This window comes from Sesamum indicum, linkage group LG6 (genome assembly GCF_026168435.1).
Source record: "Sesamum indicum cultivar Baizhima isolate 11 linkage group LG6, ASM2616843v1, whole genome shotgun sequence".
Taxonomy (NCBI): Eukaryota; Viridiplantae; Streptophyta; class Magnoliopsida; order Lamiales; family Pedaliaceae; genus Sesamum; species Sesamum indicum.
Genome location: NC_142662.1, coordinates 16,933,629 through 16,951,375, shown reverse-complemented (window position 1 = coordinate 16,951,375; position 17,747 = coordinate 16,933,629). Strand labels below are relative to the sequence as shown.

At 36.1% G+C, this 17,747-nt stretch overlaps 1 protein-coding gene across 1 annotated transcript; it reads left to right on the top strand.

Annotated features, from left to right (window-relative positions):
- The first annotated feature begins 3,356 nt into the window (after window positions 1–3,356).
- LOC105164333 (DEAD-box ATP-dependent RNA helicase 51) lies at window positions 3,357–10,554 on the top strand. Its single transcript, XM_011082955.3, has 12 exons — window positions 3,357–3,885; window positions 4,199–4,384; window positions 4,785–4,970; window positions 5,886–5,969; window positions 6,385–6,426; window positions 6,715–6,786; window positions 6,885–7,184; window positions 7,889–7,927; window positions 8,019–8,123; window positions 8,610–8,678; window positions 8,798–8,923; window positions 10,202–10,554. The coding sequence occupies exons 1-12, from the start codon at window positions 3,454–3,456 to the stop codon at window positions 10,379–10,381; spliced, it is 1,821 nt and encodes a 606-aa protein (XP_011081257.1). The 5' UTR covers window positions 3,357–3,453; the 3' UTR covers window positions 10,382–10,554.
- The last annotated feature ends 7,193 nt before the right edge of the window (window positions 10,555–17,747 follow it).

Sequence of the window (17,747 nt, the reverse complement as noted above, 5' to 3'; positions counted from 1 at the left end):
TGATTGAGGGAGTATCATCATTATTGTTGAAAACGCTCTCAACAGATGTTACCACTGATGATATCAACATCATGCAATAAAGCAATACACACCAATGGAAATATCACATGTTTTTTAGTTTCAACCATCTTGATAGCAAGACTTGAAAGATCATGACAATTTAAAAATTCAAAACTTCAGCTCTTCTCGAAATATATATTTCGAGCTGGTCTTTCGGTAAACAATATTACAAGAAGAAACATCATTAGAATAAATCTCAGCAAGATGAATGAGAATGTCAGGATCAAATTTGGCAAAGTAGTTTGTTGAGTTAAAACATGATATGCATCTGAGTAATTCTGTAGATACATTAGTCTCTTAAGGGGTTTGCATTTCAAATTTTATAACTAAGAACTTCCCTATCCTTTTGAGTTCTGTACATGAATACGTTGGTGGAAAAGTAAATATAAATTGTTGACGGCATCTATCATTACATAAGATATATCTATTGTGTTGATAAAAATAAGATCTCTCTTATCGTTTTGAAATTAAAGTTTCTTATAAGACGAGTTCAGATTAAAGAGAGCGTGTATAATTAGCAGTAACAAAGCAAAGTGCCGTAAGGGTGCTACATTGGGTGGTATTAGAGGGCGTTTACATTTCTAAGATGGCTTCTCATGATACACTTGCTGACCCAGCAGCTAGTAGGAAAGAGTCCGTGGAGACAGTAGAAGGCTCAGTTGCACCTATAAGTGCAGGTGGAGTTGGGATAGGTTAAAGGGGTGTTAGTGTTGATGCTCCAATTCCTCCTGATGGTGCTCTACCTGCAAGTTTACCAACAAAGTATGCTCAGATTCTCCAAATGGCATTTCAGGCCCAAGCGCAATTCTTACACAGGCACATGCGCTGGTCCCAACGCAAACACCAGTGGTGGCTACAATTGCTTGTAACTATGAGAGATTAGAAAAATGAGAGCTATAGACTTTGAAGGTACTTTAGATTTTGACGTCGCAACAAAATGTTGGAAAACCCAAAGATATGATAAATTTGGTGAACTGTACTTCAGAAAATCAACTTAAGTATGTTGTTTTTTATTTACAGGTAATGTACTGACTCAGTTGAGGTTGGTAAAGAGCTGAGACACATGAGATGACTTGGGCCGAATTCTAAAGGAGTTTGATAATAAATATAGACCTAAGATGTACTAAACAAGAGAGTTGAAGTTTCTAAACTTAGTTCAAGAAGATGATCAAACAGTAACAGAGTATTCATTTTGCTACATTTGCTAAGTATGCACCAGAAGCAGTAGCGACATAAGAGGATCAATGTTACCGATTTGAGTAGGGGTTATGATCTAAGATCAAAAGGGGCCTTGTGGTCAGAATTACGAATTTTAAAACCCTCATTAGTTCAACGGTTAGGATGAAAAGACAGTAACTGAAGACAAGAAGAAGGGGGAAAAGAAGATAAAGTTAACGTATGCAATAAGGGAGTCAAGTAAACCGATTAAGAGAGGAATCAACTGTTCATTTCAATAGGATGTGGAAGTTTTTCACATGGTGGTTATGCTCTTCGAGGAAGTTGTGGATCGAGGTTTATGAGATCAATAGGCTTTAATAAAGAGTCAATAGAACGCAATTCATCTAGTTTGCCCTCCATTAGATCACGTAGGGGAGTTGATAAAGTTATGGTAGGAGGTTAGCCTTCACATTGAATTGTTCTACTTGTGGGAGGCAACATTTGGGACTATGTTGGGGACTCAGTACTATACCTAGGATTTGTATAACTATGGAGGTAGATGACACATGTAAGGATTGTCCTAATCAGACTACATGTATAGATATAGGGAGTAGGGGGTGAGGAGCTTAAAGAAGCATACTATTGGTGGGAGTACGAAGTTAAAAAAAAAAAAATTGTATAATAATTGGAAAAGATGGATGGAAAAGTTTGAAAAAATTATAAAAAAATTATCCACTTAATCTATAAAAAAATTTCAAAAAATAAATAAATTTATAATTTATAGCCGACAAGAGCATTTAAGTCAGTTTACCATTAAAAATAAATAAAAACCTAACGGGGACTGATGGATTATGCTAATTTTTAGACCGTCATTAAAATCAGGAGCATTAGTAATTTTTCAAATAATGAGAAATATTTATAATTATATCTAATCTGAAGAGAGCTCATTATAATTAACCTATTATAAAAAATTAATAAGCTAAGTTTAAAGTAAAGTGATTATAATGGAATCTAGTAATTTTCCAATAGGTCGTAAATTAAGTCATTATTTGATAGATTTTTATGTGTCAAATCAAAATTACAAAATACTGAAAAAAATAAATATAGTAAAATTATAAACTACTACTTATAGTTTTAAATAAATATTAAAAACTACTACTTATAGTAAAATTTTCATATAACTATATTCAAGAACAACATGCTAAATAAAAACAACATATTTGTTAGGGAACATAGCTAGAATATTTTATGTAGCTTGTAAGATTTTTTTTTAATTTTATAAAATCCATTTATTATAAATTAATCACTATATTTAAAAGATATTAATTAATAATTTAATATATGTTTTTAAAAACTATCACATAATAAATAATGATTAAAATAATAAATGATGACAAACTTACAAAAATTAGACAAACACATTTATATATTGTGATATTAAAATTTATGATCTCATATATAGTTGTAGAATTGTCAGATCTCAACTTTATCTCACACTTTTTTTAAAATCTTCCTGCACTTTTCCTTTGCAATGTTCTTATAAATTTAATATTAAATTATTATTTTATATATAATTTATTAAATAATAAATATCTTATAATATTTTATTTCAAATAGTCTATAGAATTTTCACGAACATAAACATGTGCCACAAATTATCAGTATATTTTAAACTCTTTAATCTTATCAAATACTCGCACAATTTTGATAATGTTTCACCTTTAACTTTCATATATTTGATGTTTTCCGTTCCGAAACAAAAATTTTAATTTATATAATTTTAAATTCTAATAATTTAATTATTTTTTTATTATTATGCAAAATACTTTAATATTTTATAAGTTAATTTTTATTTATTCAAATGTTTTCAGAACTTATTCTTAAAATAATAATTTAATATTTTTAAATTCTTTAAATGTTTTTTTAAATATAAAAAATTATAAGATGTTTCGAATAAATTTAAGCTAATGCCGGTAGATCCATATGAATTCAGATTAAAATTTGGCCCTTGTCCTAGAATTGGTTCATGGGTTTGAATCGGGTCATGATCCAAGAATTGGCTGGTGGGTTTGAATCGGGTCGTGACCCGAATTAACAGGCCCAGTTATGCACCAGACAAGGGACAAACATGCATAAGAATAGGCGGCCCAAATCAGAGCTCTCCAAAACCTCCCCGCCGCAACTCTCTGCTGCAAGACCTCTCCACCATAACTCTCTGCCTCCGCCGCCTCCGAGATGGCCGTCATTGAAGATAACCCACATCTTGAATCCGGTGAGAATGGGGCTATGGAGTCCGCAAAGAAGAAGCGCAAGAGAAAGAGAGACAGGAAGAACACGAAGACGACACAACGACGTCATGAAGAAGAGGAAGAAGAGAAAGGAGAAGAGTTGAAACGAGAAGAACACGAAGGAGAGGAAGAGGAAGAAGGGAAAGTCTCAAATGTGGAGGAGAAAGTAGGGAGGAAGAAGAAGAAGAAGAAGAAGACAGCCGAAGAGGAGGGAAAAGAGGAAGAAGAAGAGCGAGAGGACGAGGAGAAGGTTGTCTTGAAGAAGGAGATGAAGAGGGTTGAGTCTGGGATTATGAGCAGTGAAGCCTTTGCAGCGCTCCCGATATCCGAGCCCACTATGAATGCCATCAAAGACATGGGTTTTCAGTACATGACGCAGGTAATATCTTATATTGGTAATTACACAAGTTGTTACTGATGATTTCCGTGGTGTTGATTGGTGCATGTTCTGGAGATGACACAATATAATGTTATTTAGTTCATCCATATAGTGTTGATTGATTGTCCTTGTATTATTTTGGGAAGCTTGGTTTGGATTGTTTAGAATGTTTAATTCTTTGAAGGGTATCCAAATTATTTGGAAGCATTTTTGTTAGCTCCAAGTTTTCTGCTTACCTTGAGCTGAGATAATTGAAGATTGAAACTTGTTCATTTATCAGTAAACTTATGTTTTCTTGTGTTGGGTGATGAAGATCCAAGCTAGAGCGATTCCACCACTTCTGGAAGGCAAAGATGTTCTAGGAGCTGCAAGGACGGGGTCAGGAAAAACCCTTGCTTTTTTGATACCTGCGGTGGAATTGTTGTATCACATCCGTTTTACGCCTAGAAATGGGACTGGTGTTATCGTCATTTGTCCAACAAGGGAGTTGGCCATACAGGTATTTTAATTCTTCTATTTTGATTTTATTTTGATATGTTTACTCCGTTCTTTTACAGTAACCATAATTACTCCAGAAAATCATAGACCTGGCTCGAATACCTGGCCACCTCCTTTAAAACATAATCTTCTCGTGTTGAGCTGTTTACTAATATAGCAGAAAAATGATGGAATGTATTGTCCCTGTCCATCTCCAGTACAACATTGAAGAGTGAACAGAGGTGTTCATATTAGATATTGCTTCCATTATAACAAACATTTTGCCAACATATATTTGCAGTGTATTCGAGCTTGAGCCAAAACAGATGAATATACCATCTTTTGGTTGACAGTGCCACTATGTATGCTAGGATGTATGTATATTTGCATTTCTTAGACTGATTTTCAACTTAATCAAACAGACACATGCTGTGGCAAAGGACCTTCTGAAGTATCATTCACAGACACTGGGACTAGTAATTGGTGGTGCGGCACGAAGAGGAGAAGCTGAGCGAATTGCCAAAGGCGTAAATCTTTTAGTGGCAACCCCTGGTCGACTTCTTGACCATCTTCAGAACACTAAGGGCTTCATATATAAAAACCTAAAAGTATGACCTTTTTCCCCTAAGTTTTTTGATTTGATTATTATTTATCCTAATGATGGTTAACTATATTTCTGCTACAAGCACATCAAAGTTCATTTTTTGGTGTCCTTATTCTCTCGAAAGCTGGGAAGCTTTCACATACTCTAAATAAGTTTAAGCATTGGATTTGATCTTGTCTATTTCACAATTCAAATGTCTTGTAAAACTTGTAAATTATGAGGACTTTCCTGTGTAGAGCCTCTAACTTTAAATAATCATTCTATAAACTGGGATTAGGAAAAAATATCGTTGAAATGAATTATACCTGCTTTCTCAACAGTGGTATTTTGAGCGAAAAGAGCAATAGACTTACTAACCCATAATATAACAGTGACCAAGTTTTGTCTCCAAATTCAGGGTTCTACTGAAAAAGGAACTACACTCTCAACGGTTAACTGCTAAGAGCAATATGGTTTATATTTTTATTCATTTTCTTTGCTTGAGTTCATGGGCTTAGCTTAAATTGGACTCTTTTGTTTAATATTTTTTTCACTTTGAACTAGTGAATTGAGACCAAGATCTTTCTCTTTTCAAATGAGACTGGTTTGGGTTGATAATCAGACACTATTTTACAATTTCAAGCCTAAACATTGTCCATCAGATCTTCAGTTGTAATGGACCTTAAAATTGATTTATATCAAACTAAGTGGTTAGAAGGAGAGAAAGGAGTATGTCAAGCTTGTATTCACCCCAGGTGATAAAAACTTTTCCACAAGGCTCTTTCTGTACAGTTATGTCTTGTTATAATTCCCTTCTCAAATTACTTAATTTTTATGCAGAGTTAGACCCAGACATCTTCATCCTTTTCCTTTATTGGAAACAAGAACTTTGTTCACAGAGAGACTCTTGTGTTAACTTTTACATTCACTGTTTGTGCAGTGCCTCATGATTGATGAAGCTGATAGGATCTTGGAAGCTAATTTTGAAGAAGAAATGAAGCAAATCATTAAAATCTTGCCTAAGGTATGCACAGCCAGAGCTAAGGTTTGATTGGTTGTTAAATTGCTTTTCTGTGTCAGTTATTGTTTCAAGCATTTCAAACCAGCCCCTCCCGTCTCGTTATTGTTGAGAACTAGTGCATTGCTGTATTTATATACTCTTGGTGGTTCTTCTAGCAAAGAATTAACTTCTCAAAGCAGACTTATTTATGTCTTAATCTGTTTTAATATCATTGGAGTAATAATAATGATGTTCCAAAACTGTGTCTGCTGCTGTAGTTGTTACACAATTTGTGTTAGATTTTATATTAAGCGATAATTGGTGGGTTTAATTGTCTTAATGCGATTGCCCTGGTGAGAAATACAATTAACTTATTAGTGAAACATATAGCTATATCAACTCATCTTTGAATTATCTGACTATGCTACCTATCATGCAGGTGAGGCAAACTGCTCTTTTCTCTGCTACCCAAACCAAAAAGGTATTGACACTTCTCTCTGCATGGGGAAGAAATTTGCTGTTGTCTTTGGGAATAAAGACAAGAAAAAATTGAAAAGAAAATACAACAAAAGAAATAATGAGATTACATTATCAATATGTTACTGAAGTTTCAGTATTTAAAGGACTTTTCAGCTTGGAAAGTTATGCTCCTATACTCTGGAATCTTGTTGTATGGTGGCAAAAGTGATCTTTGACTTTTGGGACCGAACAAAAGGATTTTAATTGCTAATTGAAGAACTCAAGAGGAATGTCTATTTATCAATTTCAGGTTGAAGATCTTGCTCGCTTATCATTTCAGACAACTCCTGTCTATATTGATGTGGATGATGGAAGAAAGAGGGTATGAGAACCATTTGGTTTTTTTTTCCCTAGTTGGTATTTAGTATCCAGAACTATTTCTTTTATACTAATTCTAATTCCTGTGATTGAACCATGTAGGTCACAAATGAAGGACTGCAGCAAGGCTACTGCGTTGTACCTAGTGCCAAGAGATTTGTTCTTCTCTATTCCTTCTTGAAACGGAATCTGTCAAAGAAAGTGATGGTTTTCTTCTCATCTTGCAATTCTGTCAAATTCCATTCAGAACTTCTTAGATACATTCAGATTGATTGTCTCGATATCCACGGAAAGCAAAAGCAGCAGAAACGAACCTCTACCTTCTTTGATTTCTGCAAAGCAGAGAAGGGTATCTTGTTATGTACAGATGTAGCTGCACGTGGTCTTGATATTCCGGCAGTGGTAGGTTTTTCACTTTCATCGACCTCCCTTTCCTTACAACCCCCAAATTCATAAGAAAAATTTTAAAAAGAAGGAAAGAGGACTCAGATAGGGAAAAGAAGCTGACGAGGAACAAGAATACAGAAGAAACGATTAACATGCAGCCCTAATGTGTAAATGAGAATGGGAAGAATTTAACTTCAAAGGGGGGAAGGGGCTTTAGGGATTGCCTACATTCATGCTCTAAAAATGTGGATAGAGTCTTTACTCAGATGAGCTTGAAGACTGTGAACTGGCCACCCTTTTGTTCACTTGTTTACTGGATCATCTTACGGGTCCAAATGGTGAATGGTTTGTGTTTTCATATATCTTTACAGAAATACAGGAATTGTGTACATTGTGTGATGAGAAATAGGTAGAAAGCAACCACTGCACTGAGAGCTGCATAAGGTTTTTCTGGTGCTTGACAGTTTCCTTACATTATCATATATGCTGCTCTTTTTCTCGCTGTTTCTCCATGGCCTATTGCAGTGTTTTCTGAATGATTCTTCCATGCAAAATAATTTGGGAATCTTTACCGCGATTTATTGAGTTCACTGACGACCAACACTAAATGGTTGATTGCTTGTTCCTGAAATAAGTGAGATCCAACAGATCTGCACTTTCTTTGATTTGTGTCACATATAGGGCTTGCACTGATTGATTTATCTCTTCTGTTTTTCTAGGATTGGATTGTGCAATATGACCCCCCAGATGAGCCTAAGGTGATTGACAACTTTCTTGATGGAGTAGTTTGCTGCATATTCTATATACTTCTGAGCTCCCTCACCTGTGGTTTTATGTCCATACATTCAGGAATATATTCATAGAGTTGGTCGAACAGCCCGTGGGGAAGGTGCAAAAGGAAATGCGCTGCTTTTCTTGATTCCAGAAGAGTTACAGTTTCTAAAGTACCTTAAGGTCTGAATTACTTGGTTTCCATGAAATAGCAAATCGCAGATTTAAGTTTGGTCATAACAGAACTAATTTGGTATTTTTTGCATCTTTACTCTGTTTTTGTTGTGGTTCTATTTGATGCTGGAAATCCTTAAACTGAGGAAAGTCTTTGATTTTGTTGGCATGAACCCTTGTAAGGTCACCACTCACTAGTTGTGTTCTATTTGTCCACCTCATTGTCAGTCGCAATACTGTTATGTTGATGAAGCTGGAATTGCTGTTTTCTTTCCTCAATCAATTGCAGTTAACGTCTCATATGGCTGAAGATCTCTCAATGTGTATTAGTTAATAGAGAAAATTTTGTTGAGGGTCCTCTTATTAGAATGTGATATATGATTTGTGTTGGTAGCATTAGAGACAAAATAAAATCTTTTTTAGCTATTTCACTTGACAAATCTTGCTGGGTTTTTTTTCTGTTATTACCTGAAAGTATGTTCACTGAAAATTCAGGCTGCAAAAGTGCCCGTCAAAGAGTATGAATTTGATCAGAAGAAGCTGGCAAATGTTCAATCTCACTTGGTAAATTCTTGCTCGAAAGGCTTTAATCTCATCATTTCTTGAGATACTGTGGTGCTCCGGTATCTGATTGTCCTTTAGTTAGAAGGAAACTCATAATTTTCACTATTCACATGATACAGGAAAAGTTGGTTTCCAACAACTATTATTTGAATAAGTCCGCTAAAGATGCTTACAGATCTTACATCCTAGCATACAATTCGCACTCTATGAAGGACATCTTCAATGTTCACCGGCTTGACCTCCAGGTATTTATGTTAGTTGTTCTGTAACATATCATCATTCAACTTTTATATTTCCCAGCCAAAGTAGTGTATCTTCTACTAAATGTTAAATTGGAGTGATAAAGTGCATGGTCTGTCTAATCAAAGATTTCTGTAATATCCCACATAGGTTATGAGATATAATTTGATTTGTTTATTTTTTTTTATCAACGAGAGCAGCAGACTTCTCTAGCAACTTGGCAAAACTATTATCAGAAGGTAAAAATGAAAACTGGAAATAGTTGCTAGCTGAGTCTGTTGCACTAGAATCTTGCTGGAGGCTCGTTCCCATTAGGCGTGAAGTACAATAACAATTTGCTGAGGAAATCTGATAGAAATCGGCAAATCCAGTGGCGTGCTTGGCAATAGAGATGGCCAATTATATCCCTAAATATTTTACATATCTATTCTTGTTTTAAATTACTTTTATTGATCTATTTTATCTCACCTCTATTGAGCTAAGACTGAAGTTATTCTTTTGAATATAATCTGTAGTGCTAGGATAGCTAGTAAAAGCCGCCTTCACAGATGATAGGCTAAAAGAAATAGATAGATAGTTAAGCATGTGACTCACAACTGACAATCTGAAGCCTGAACTTTTCCCAGATAATGCAAACTTTTATACAGCGAAGACAGTTGAGAAAAAAATAATAAAAACTTGGGTAGACCAATCACTTTGAAATGTGAACCTTTGGAAATTACTTTTCTAATCAAACATACCACAATCTTGAGCCAGATTAGAGCAAGTTGAAAGGCAAGTGTACATCAGTGGGGGTAATGGAAGCACTATCAAATCAAATGCGGTAACCTGCAATTGATTGATGATGGTTTTGCTTCTCCCTCAATTCTGCTCCCTTCTGACACTTCCTGCATCACTGGGGAAACAGTTAAGCATGTTGAATCACTTTTCCCCCTTGAGCACAAAGATTTGCACATTCTGTGAAGTATGCATCTTCAATGGAGATTGTAACCACTTGGTTAATTATTTGCTTTCATTTTAGCCCCATGCGTAGCTCAGGTTGCATCTATCCGTGTTTGTGTTTGCAGTTCCACAAATTATCTGACGTACCCAGAATAGTTTCACGTCTCAAATCTTTACATTGTGATGAAATCATGAATGTTTGCCGTGCCTAACAAACAGTCATCTTGAACCTAATTCGCCTTCTCTTTTATTAGTTTATCCACAAATCCTTGACAAATACAATTAATTTTGTTCACTTTCCATCATTTTCTATGGTGATACTGATCTGTATTGTTTGGCAGGCTGTGGCGGCTTCATTCTGTTTTACTTCTCCTCCCAAAGTAAACCTAAACATAGACAGCAATGCGTCCAAGTTCAGGAAGAAAACACGGAAAATTGAAGGAAGTCGGCATGGGTTCAGTGAGAGTCACCCTTACGGGAGGAAAGGCGAAGACAACATACAACAGTTTGTTAGATATTAGCACCCATAATGCTTGTATCATTGTACCCAGCATCGCCATGTACTTCTCTGGCAACGATTTTGCAATGAGTTAGTATCATTGAAAGCAATTTCTTTCAGTTTACACCAAAACCCGGAGGAAGTATACGATTTGAAGATTTTTCTTAATACGAATTTAGTTCTGGTACTGTGCAACATTTGCTCTTCTTCATACTTAAATGAGGCAAAGAAAATTGTCTTGTGATCGGAGATAACAATCAAATAAAATCGTGGGAGGGAGGTTCACGTTTTTACATTTATCATTGTCCACAAATTGGAAGATGGGGGTTCTGTCATCACATTATTTGTGAGGAAACGAAAAAAATATTATTGGTAAGGAAAAATATTGTGGTTTTCTCGGTTGAGTTGTTACGAAGAGGGATAGCAAATTCTGGGGAACAATGTGTATCTATATATATATTGAAAATTTCGATTTTTTAGGATAAATGGGATTGAATTTGATTTCAAATGACTATATAATGCGAATTTAAAATTCATAAGTATTTAATAAAATATAATTCAAAATTAAAAGAGGAAGGTTGAAATGTTTCAAAATTCAGAATAAGTCAAACAAACTTAAGTTAAATGATTTGATTCTATGGATCTGTAATTTATAATTTTAAATATGTCAACCCAAATGCATCTTTGTTATATTGTGAGAGATAAGGGAAAAAAATATTTTGTTTATTTTTAATATAAAGGAAGTTGAGATTTTATTTATCTATTTATTTTAATTTTTAATATTTTTTGGGGGTCAAAATCCTTGGTGAACTACAGTATTTCTTTTTATTGAGGAAGATTAGTCAATAAACATAAATCAACTGATGTTTAGAGAATGTAAGCTTCAGGTGAAAAATGAATGTACGAGAATTAAAAGAATTTTTATTGTCAAATAATTTCTATGAAATGTATATTTTTTTTATTAGATAAGTATTAAGTTGATGGATCAAAATTTTAAAGTTAAAATTAGGTGAATATTACATCAAATGTGATGCTAGTTTAGTTGATGAAAATTGAAGTTCCAGTGTCGAGTTCCATCAGTATATATGGGGGTGTTGGTTTTAGCCGTAGTTGTTAGTTTACTATAATAATAGTTATTGATTAATTCAAAATAATTAATATTAATAATTGATATATTAATTGTTAATAATTGAAGTTAATAACTAACGTTCATGATATAATTGAGATCGATTTACTATATAAAAATAAAATGTTACATCAAATGGAATTATTTTGCATTTGTTTGACAAGAACCAAAACTTAGTATAGCAATGGTGTCTCTCCTTCCTATCTCCTCTCTCTTTTCGGAACCCTGGTGTCGAAGGCCAGGAGGAGGAGGTGGTTGATGAGGCAGATCAGGAGAAAGTGGAGATGATTAAATAGTTGTTTTGCTTATCAGAATTCCTACAATTAGCTGAATGTGTTTTGGACATGGAGATGTACCATCTAGTTCTCTATTACAAACCCTAAAACTAAGATGGGATGAGAAGTATGGAAGTGGACCTATCGCACCGCTCCATGATCAGAACTTAGGATGACGACGTAAAGCACAATATTACTGTGGCGGCACATGGTAGGATAGGCTAAATTGCATTTACTGCCCCGTATATTAGGGGGGGTAGCATTTCAGGGACTGTAGTTAAGGGTGTAGCAAATAACATCCCAGAATTAAATTTTTTTTGGCAATTTAAGGACTCCGGCAATCGAATTTTTCAAATGCGCCGGAAACTGCTTACCTGGACACAAATTAGGGTTCAAATTTGGGATTTTTGCTGATGTGGCCGTGAGGTTATAAATTAGTGCCTACTAAGCTGCTGATGTGGCTGTGGTGTAGGATAAAATTGCCAAGTCCCTCGTTGATGTGGAAAAGAACATAAAACAAAAAGAAAAAAAAACAAAAACCAAAACAAAAACAAAATGCTGCTCCTTCATATCCCGATCCTTCACGATGTGGATTTTGAAGGGGATTTGGCAATCACAAGCGACTGCCCCAGATCGGATGCCTTCGTAGTGGTGAAGGTGTCGAAATCATCTTCCAGCTTTTGCTGAGACTCCTCGTTCTCTGTGTCGACGATGGAGAGGTCGACGGAGCCCCAGTCAACACCATAAAGGCGTGTGCCCGTGTTGCGGCGGTCGGCTTCATTGTCGCAGGAAGTTGAGTCGACTGAGAAAACGGCATATGTGTATATATCTATACACTTAAACCCAAGAACAAGAACCCGCACACAAAAGTTGAGGGAGAAGGTGGGTTGTGGGAATAGATACAAGGGCTGTATGTATATGCTGAGAGAGAGAGGGGGGGGCAAGTTGGGGTTCCAAAATATGTGAAAAGGAGATCAGAGGAGTTGCATTTCATGAGAAAATTTCATGATTTTTTGGAGAAAGAAGAACAAGAACTAAGAAATGTAAAGAAAGAAAGGGAGGAGAGAGAGAGAGAGACGAAAATGATGATGGTGATGATGAAGATGATGATGGTGATGATGAAGATGATGAAGCCCCAAATTGGAAATAATTTTTTAGCTTAGTTGGCAATAATTTTTTAACCCCCGGCCACGTCAACAAAAGCCCCAAATTGGAACCCTAATTTGTGTCCAGGTAAGCAGTTTTCGGCAAATTTATAAAATCCGATTGCCGGAGTCCTTAAATTGCCAAAAAAAATTTAATTTTGGGATGTTATTTGCTACACCCTTAACTACAGTCCCTGAAATGCTACCCCCCCAATATACGGGGCAATAAATGCAATTTAGCCTGGTAGGATATAATGGCGAGAAGAATTGTTCCTGATCTTGATTTAGTGAAAGTAAGCCTCATTGATCAACAAGAGAGGTCAAGTCAAAGGAGACGAGTCAGCCTAAGGTATATGTTGGGGTTATACAAATCCGAACGCTAACATGCATGTATATTGGTCTGTCGAGGGTTTCAACAAGTCTATACGTAAAACTCTAAGATTGGTTTCGTCTGAGTATAATGGGGAAATAGGTGTTTGAGCAATGCAAATAATGGAGGAGACGAGGACAAGGAAGTAGCATTCAACGGCTGTAGGGTATTTTCTAGGAAAAAAAAAACCCTTTTTCCACCATACTAACGCTTTTGTATGTTATAATTGGCAAGGGGTGCAAGATGTCAATGATAGGACTAATGGATTTTATTTTCTCAAGTTCCAGTCCACTGCTTCAATGGAGGAGGTGATCGAAGGGGGATGCGTTGCTCTTACAAGGGCAACCGATCATATTGCAAAAGTGGGAACATGGTACTCAAGAAACAACTTATACAGAGGTATCGATTTGGATTCGACTACATCACTTGCCTATTGAATACTGGACTGAGGATGGACTTAGTGTCATCGGTAATGGAGTATGAAACCCTATGTATCAAGACATGATAACGAGGTCCTGTGCCGGCCTTGACTATGCTAGGGTTTGTGTGTTGCTTAATTATTCCTCAATCCTGCCCAAACATCTTAACATAATATTTTCTACATTGAAGGGAGGGCATGGAGAGCCGTGCACAATCGATGTCGAGTATGAGTGGTTGCCTAATCGAGCCCCAGTTGTCAAGCTCTCGGACACATGGTGGAAAATTATCCTGCCAAGAAGAAAACAATTAGAAAACAGCCACCACGTGTACATGTTTTCATTCAAAAAATACACAAGAGTATACTAAGGAGAAGACTTAGCGCCGGCCTTGAATGGCTTGTTACTGAACATGTAGTTCCTGTGTAAAGTTAGTAGACTGGAGTTGGTTGTCCCTTATTATTTGATATTCCTAGAGTGAGTAAAGAAAAAGAGATTGGCATATATAATCATTTTGACGTTCTTCACAGGATGTGTGAAGAAGAAAATCAAAGTTTTTTTAGGGTCTTAACGATGTGATTTTGCAACACTTATTACTGAATTTAAATTATCACTTGTTGGTCTATTAGAGACGATGGTAGCAATTAGAAATGTTGCGAGCATCCAATCGATTTTTCATCGTAGATGGAATGGGTTTGTGGATTATAATGGTCCGAGTAATAGAATCTGGTTATTGTGGATGACACGTAGATTGGCGTGGAGGTGTTTGAAGTCTCCAGACAGATGATTCATTGTAGGGTTGAACTGAAGAGGGAATACAACACTTGTACAATCTCTTTTATTTACTGGGCAATGAGTTAATTGAGAGAAAAGAGTTGTGGGGGATTATTCGGCGACTAGCTCCAATGCTTAGTGATAGTTTGTGGCTTATTGGGAGATTTTAACAGAAGCTTTATCAAAGTGACGTGAGCGGGTAAACAGTGGGAACGCGCCTGTTATGGAAGAGTTTAATGAATGTATATTGCATATTGAACTATGCAAACTTTCAATGTAATGGTCTCTCTTTTTGTGGCACAATTGTAGTCACGATGAACGCGGCCTTGTAAGAGACAGGATAGGACCTTAGCTAAGGAGGTGTAGCTTGCATAATGGACAAACAAATACTATTAATGCACCACACCAAGAATGTTTTGGATCACTGTCCAATGATAGTCTATAGGGGAGAGGTCAATGAGGTGGTGCACTATATTTCGTGTCGATAATTTTCTAGCTAAGGCCCTAAGATTCATACGTCATGTGATGGATAAATAGAGACATTATATCTATGGAACAAAATTATATGTTCTAGTACGCAAACTTAAATTGCTCAAGCCGGTATCTAGGGAGTTGAGGAAGCAAAAGGATGATCTAGCTATAAATGTTGAGAATGTGACAGGTTTTCTTGCTAGAATACAAGAGTCCGTCCAACAATATAAGCATAACGGGTTTCTACATGATCTAGAAAAAATTTGTAAAGGAATCTATACATTAGCTGTTAAACAAGATCAACAGATATTAAAACAAAGAGCAAAACTTCAAGGATTAAAGGCAATTTTCGTCCCCTAACTTCGAGAATGGCCTAAAGTTAGGGGACGAAAATTACCTTTAAGCCAAACTTCAATGGTTGAAGGAGAGAGATCAATTTACTCAAATCTTCTTCAAGAAGGTAGTAGCAAGGAGGGCTTCCAAAAAATTGTTTAGATTAATTCAGAACTTGGCATCCAATTGACAAAGTATGCACATATTACCTAGGAGTTTGTGAATTTCTTTTGCAAGTTATTGGGGTGGGGATGTGGGGAAAATATAATGCAAAGAGATATTTCTTTGAATCACCTTAGCCCTGCGCTAAACTTGGTAATTGACGGTAATGAGGCAGTGCAGCTAATCGCACCGGTTGAGAGGCATGAAGTGAAAGAGGCCATTTTTTTGGATTGATGAGATTAAGATACCTAGGATGGATACTCTACAGGATTTCTAAAAATAGCATGGCTAATTATAGGGGACGAAGTGATTGGTGCTATCCAGGAATTTTTTCACTAAACGAGGTTAGTAAAGCAAGTGAATACAATGTTGATGATATTAATCCTTAAGGTACAACTCCCTAGCACTATGGTGGAAATGAGACCTATAACCTGTTTCAATGTCCCATACAAAGCCATATCTAAGATTTCGGCTTGGATGATGAAGAGAAATTTGGATAAACTAGTGGATACAATGCAAAATGCATTCGTACCCAGGTGCATGATAAGCGATAATATTATATTGGCTAAAAAATTATTGCATGGTTATAATTAGAATCATCATCCATCAATGTGTAACTAAGATTGACCTTAAGAAGACTTGTGATTTGGTAGAGTGGGACTTCTTTCGTGAAACTTTGGGTTTGTTCAGATTTGTGACAAGTTTATTAGTTGGATCATGGAGTGTATGACCACACCCTCATTCTCTCGATGTATAAATGGGCAGCAACATAAGTTTTAACAGGGGTTCGAAAGGTTAGGACAAGGGGACCCTTTATCCCCTTACCTTTTTGTGTTGATGATGGAGGTGCTTCACCTTTCTGTCAACGCGCAAATTTTGTTTAAACAAGGATTTTAATTTCATTGGCAATGTAAGGAACTTCAGCTTGTCATGCTTTGCTTTGCACATGATTTGCTTTTCTTTTGTAAAATACATGTTGAATTTGTGCTCCTTTTGAAGGAAGTGCTGGCTGAATTTTCAAACCAGTGGGGGCCTTCAAACTAATCTTTTAAAGAGTCAAGTGATCTTTTTCAAGGTCGGTAATATTTGTTAAGAATGCCCTATTACAAATATTGGATTCCAAGAGGTCTTCCTTTTAAGTACTTGGGTATACCACTTGTTCTTCCATACTAACAAAGTCATCTTGTGCAACATTATTGTGAAAGATCGATTAGAGAATTAGTGGATGGGGGTGCATGAGCTTGTCTTATGTGGCAAGGGCCTAGTTGATAAAATTTGTGTTATCTTTAAGGTTTTTTGGAAGCAAACCTGCCCCTGCAAGGAAGAAGGAGGACTGGGGATTCAATGTGTTTCAACAATGAATGCGGCCCACATGAGCAAGCACTTGTGGGAGATCATCCATCTTAATTGTTGCTCAATCTAGATATAGTGGATTATGTAATATAAATTGCGTAACATGTCAATTTGGACGGTGAGTGGTAGTATGGGCTCTTAGGATTGGAGAAAGCTGCTCAAGCTTAGAGTTATGTTTATTAATATGGTGGAATGCATGATTGGTGATGGAGATTTTGTTTGGCTATGGCACGATTCATGGCACCTTATGGTGTCATTAATTTAACATTATCCAATAGCGCAAGCTTTAGAACTTTTAGAGGATGCAGCTTTGGATCGATAATTGCTGAAGGGGAGTGGCAATGGCTTGCGACATTTGTGGAAGAGATAGCATATTCTCTTCCAAGTATTCATGGAGGAGAGGATCGACCATCATGACATTTCTCTACTACTATGTATGCAATGTTTCCACCTTTAGTAGGCAAAATGCAATGGTATTCATTAGTTAAAAATGCATGGAACATGTTTATCTTGTGGATGTTTATTATTTAGAAACTCTCAATTGGAGACAAACCTTGGATGCAAACCACTTTTAAAGACTACGTTATTTGTGATGGACATGAATTGGTGATGCACGAACACCTGTTCTTCCAATGTAGGTACTCCAATAGGTGTTTGGTTGTACTTCAACGGGAAATTCAATTCAAATTACCTCATTTGCATAGGCAAGAGAAGGTTGAGAAGAGGAAGGCATTTCACATAGAGCCACACTTGCAACCATTCTTTACCATATCTAGCAAGCTAGGAATAAGTTGAGGTTCACAATGTCGTTATCCACAACAAGAGTTGTTATTGATTAGATTCCTTAGTAAAGAATTACAAGAGAACTTGCAATCTTTTGTACTCTATAGAATTTGGAGTATTGCTTGACTTCAGCAGTCTATGGAATTTAAAGAATTGGTTGACGAGCTGTAAAGCTGTTCT

Excerpts from the sequence above, each read along its gene's own strand:
- LOC105164333 (XM_011082955.3), top strand. The coding sequence starts at position 3,454 with ATGGCCGTCATTGAAGATAACCCACATCTTGAATCCGGTGAGAATGGG. Across the intron at positions 4,971-5,885 it reads TCATATATAAAAACCTAAAA|TGCCTCATGATTGATGAAGC; the intron begins GTATGACCTTTT and ends CTGTTTGTGCAG. Across the intron at positions 6,787-6,884 it reads TGGATGATGGAAGAAAGAGG|GTCACAAATGAAGGACTGCA; the intron begins GTATGAGAACCA and ends TGAACCATGTAG.